At 60.5% G+C, this 2,301-nt stretch overlaps 1 protein-coding gene across 1 annotated transcript in view; it reads left to right on the top strand.

The window, feature by feature from the left end:
• The window catches only part of LOC146601182 (uncharacterized), a gene marked incomplete at its 3' end in the record, with an annotated part of 4,568 nt that extends 2,616 nt beyond the window's left edge, over positions 1 to 1,952 (top strand). The window contains exons 2-3 of the mRNA XM_085310954.1: positions 8 to 94; positions 1,700 to 1,952. Of these exons, the coding sequence (XP_085167080.1) occupies positions 8 to 94; positions 1,700 to 1,952 (340 nt within the window). The remainder of the gene's footprint in view (positions 1 to 7; positions 95 to 1,699) is intronic.
• Positions 1,953 to 2,301: the final 349 nt, after the last annotated feature.

Genomic DNA, 2,301 nt, shown 5'->3' with positions numbered 1-2,301 from the left:
CGTCGAGATCGCCAAGAACCTCGTGCTGGGGGGGGTCAAGTCCGTGACCCTGCACGACCCCCAGCCCGCCGCCTGGGCCGACCTCTCCTCCCAGGTGAGCTGCCCCAGGGGGGGGAGGGGGTCGAAACACCCACCCAGGGCAGCAACAGCCACCTAGGGGATCGAAACAGCTGCCTGGGGGGCCCCGAACACCCACCTAGGGGGGTCAAAACACCCACCCAGGGCAGCAACACCTACCTGGGGGGTCAAAACACCCACCCAGGGGGGACCAAAACACCCACCCAGGGCAGCAACACCCGCCTAGGGGGTTGAAACACCCGCCCAGGGTGGCAACACCCGTGTCGGGGGTCAAAACACCCACCCAGGGCAGCAACATCCACCTAGGGGGTTGAAACACCTGCCCAGGGGGAGGTGAAACACCCGCCCGGGGTGGCAACACCCGCCTGGGGGGACCAAAACACCCACCCAGGGCAGCAACACCCATCTAGGGGGTCGAAACAGCTGCCTGGGGGGCCCCAAACACCTGATTGGGGGGGCAAAACACCCGTCCAGGGTGGCAACACCTGCCGGGGGGGGTTGAAACACCCACCTGGGGCAGCAACACCCACTGGGGGGGGTCAAAACACCTACTTGGTGCAGCAACACTCGCTGGGGGGTGTAAACACCCAGTGAGGAGCCAGAACAGCTGTTCAGGGCTTCCAAAACACCTGTCCATGGGGGGTCGAAACACCCCGACGGGGCTGAAAATATTTGTCCAGGGGTTAAAACAGCTGCTGGGGGGTGAAAATAGTCACCCGAGGGCTGAAATACGTCCCAGGTAGCAACGCCTGTTGGGGGGGGCGAAAACACCTGTCCGGGACAACAGTATCTGGGACAGTGAAAACACCCGCCCAGGGGCCAAAACACTCACGCCCAGGGGGTGTAAACACCCGCCTGCAGGGCTAAAACACTGTCCCAGAGATCAAAACACCCGTGGAGAGGGTGAAAGCGCCTGTCGGGGGRCCGAAACACCCCGCTGGGGTGAAAACACCCGTCCAAGGGTGAGAACACCCGTGGGAAAACTCACRACACACGCAGCCGGGTGGTGAGAACACCCACAGAACAGGTGAAACACCAGCTTGAAACAGAAAGAAATATTTGTTTAGGGTCAGAACACCCATCTGGGGGTGAAAACGTGTATTTGGGAGCTAAAGAAAACTGTTTGCTRCACAAAAACATTTATTTGGGGTGAAAAGACCCATGTGGTAGCAAAACACCTGTCTSAGGAGGGTGAAAAACATGCTGGGTGGTGGTAACAGACCTGCCTGGGTGCAGAAACAGGCACCCAGGGGTGAAAACACACACTTGGGGGGTGAACAACCCCGTCCAGGGGTCAGGAACAGGTGGCTGGGGTGAAAACACCCATTTCAGGGGCCCAAAACACCCGCTCGGGGAGRTGAAAAGATGGAGCTGGGGGTGAAAACGTTCATCTATGGGTGAAAAAATACCCGCGGAGGGTAGGAACACCCGGTTGAGAGGGTGAAAACAGCCGTATGGGGGTGAAAATACCCACTTGGGGGGCTGAAACACCCGATGGGGGGTGAAAACACCCAACTGGCGTAGCGAGGACAGTTGGGGAGGGGGAAACGCTCCTTGCCGGAGTGGGGGGAACACCCATCCGGAAGGGGAGTGGGTGTGAACAGGCGGCGTCTCGCTGTAGTTCTACCTGCGGGAGGAGGACGTGGGCCGGGGCCGGGCGGAGGCGACGCTGCCCCGACTCGCCGAGCTCAACTCGTACGTGGCCGTCAGCAGCACCGAGGAGCCGCTCTCCGAGGAGCTCCTCGCCCCCTTCCAGGTACAGCCGCCGCCGCCTGTAGCCTCCCCCGCCGCCTGTAGCCTCCCCACCACCGCCGCGGGGTTGCTTGCGTGTGCTGGCTCGGCCCCCGTGGGGCCCCCGTCCCGCCCGTCGCCGGGTCCGTTGTCCGCCTGTTGCCGCGTCCGCCTGTTGCTGTGTCTGCCTGTTGCCGCGTCCGCTTGCTCCAGCGTTCCGCCTGTTCCTGTGTCTGCCTGTACACGCGTTTCTCCGTTTCTACGCGCTGCGTGTTCGCGTAGCCGCCTGTTTCTTTGCGCAACCTGTTCACGTAGTTGGTTGTGCTCACGCGGTTCATGCTGTTGTGTCACATTGTGTTTTGGTGTTGGTTGTTTGTGTGTGTTTGCGGTGGCAGCTTGCGTTTGTTTTTTTAGCTGTTTTTGCGTTTAGATGTTGTTTTGTAAAATGTCGTTTCGCGCGCTGTCGTTTTACAGCTTTTCGTGCTTGTTTTC

Source organism: Rhea americana, unplaced genomic scaffold, assembly GCF_003343005.1.
Source record: "Rhea americana isolate MKP2758 unplaced genomic scaffold, rheAme1 scaffold_1086, whole genome shotgun sequence".
Classification (NCBI taxonomy): domain Eukaryota; kingdom Metazoa; phylum Chordata; class Aves; order Rheiformes; family Rheidae; genus Rhea; species Rhea americana.
The sequence above is the reverse complement of the archived record's forward strand: the minus strand, read 5'-3'. Positions and strand labels throughout refer to the sequence as shown.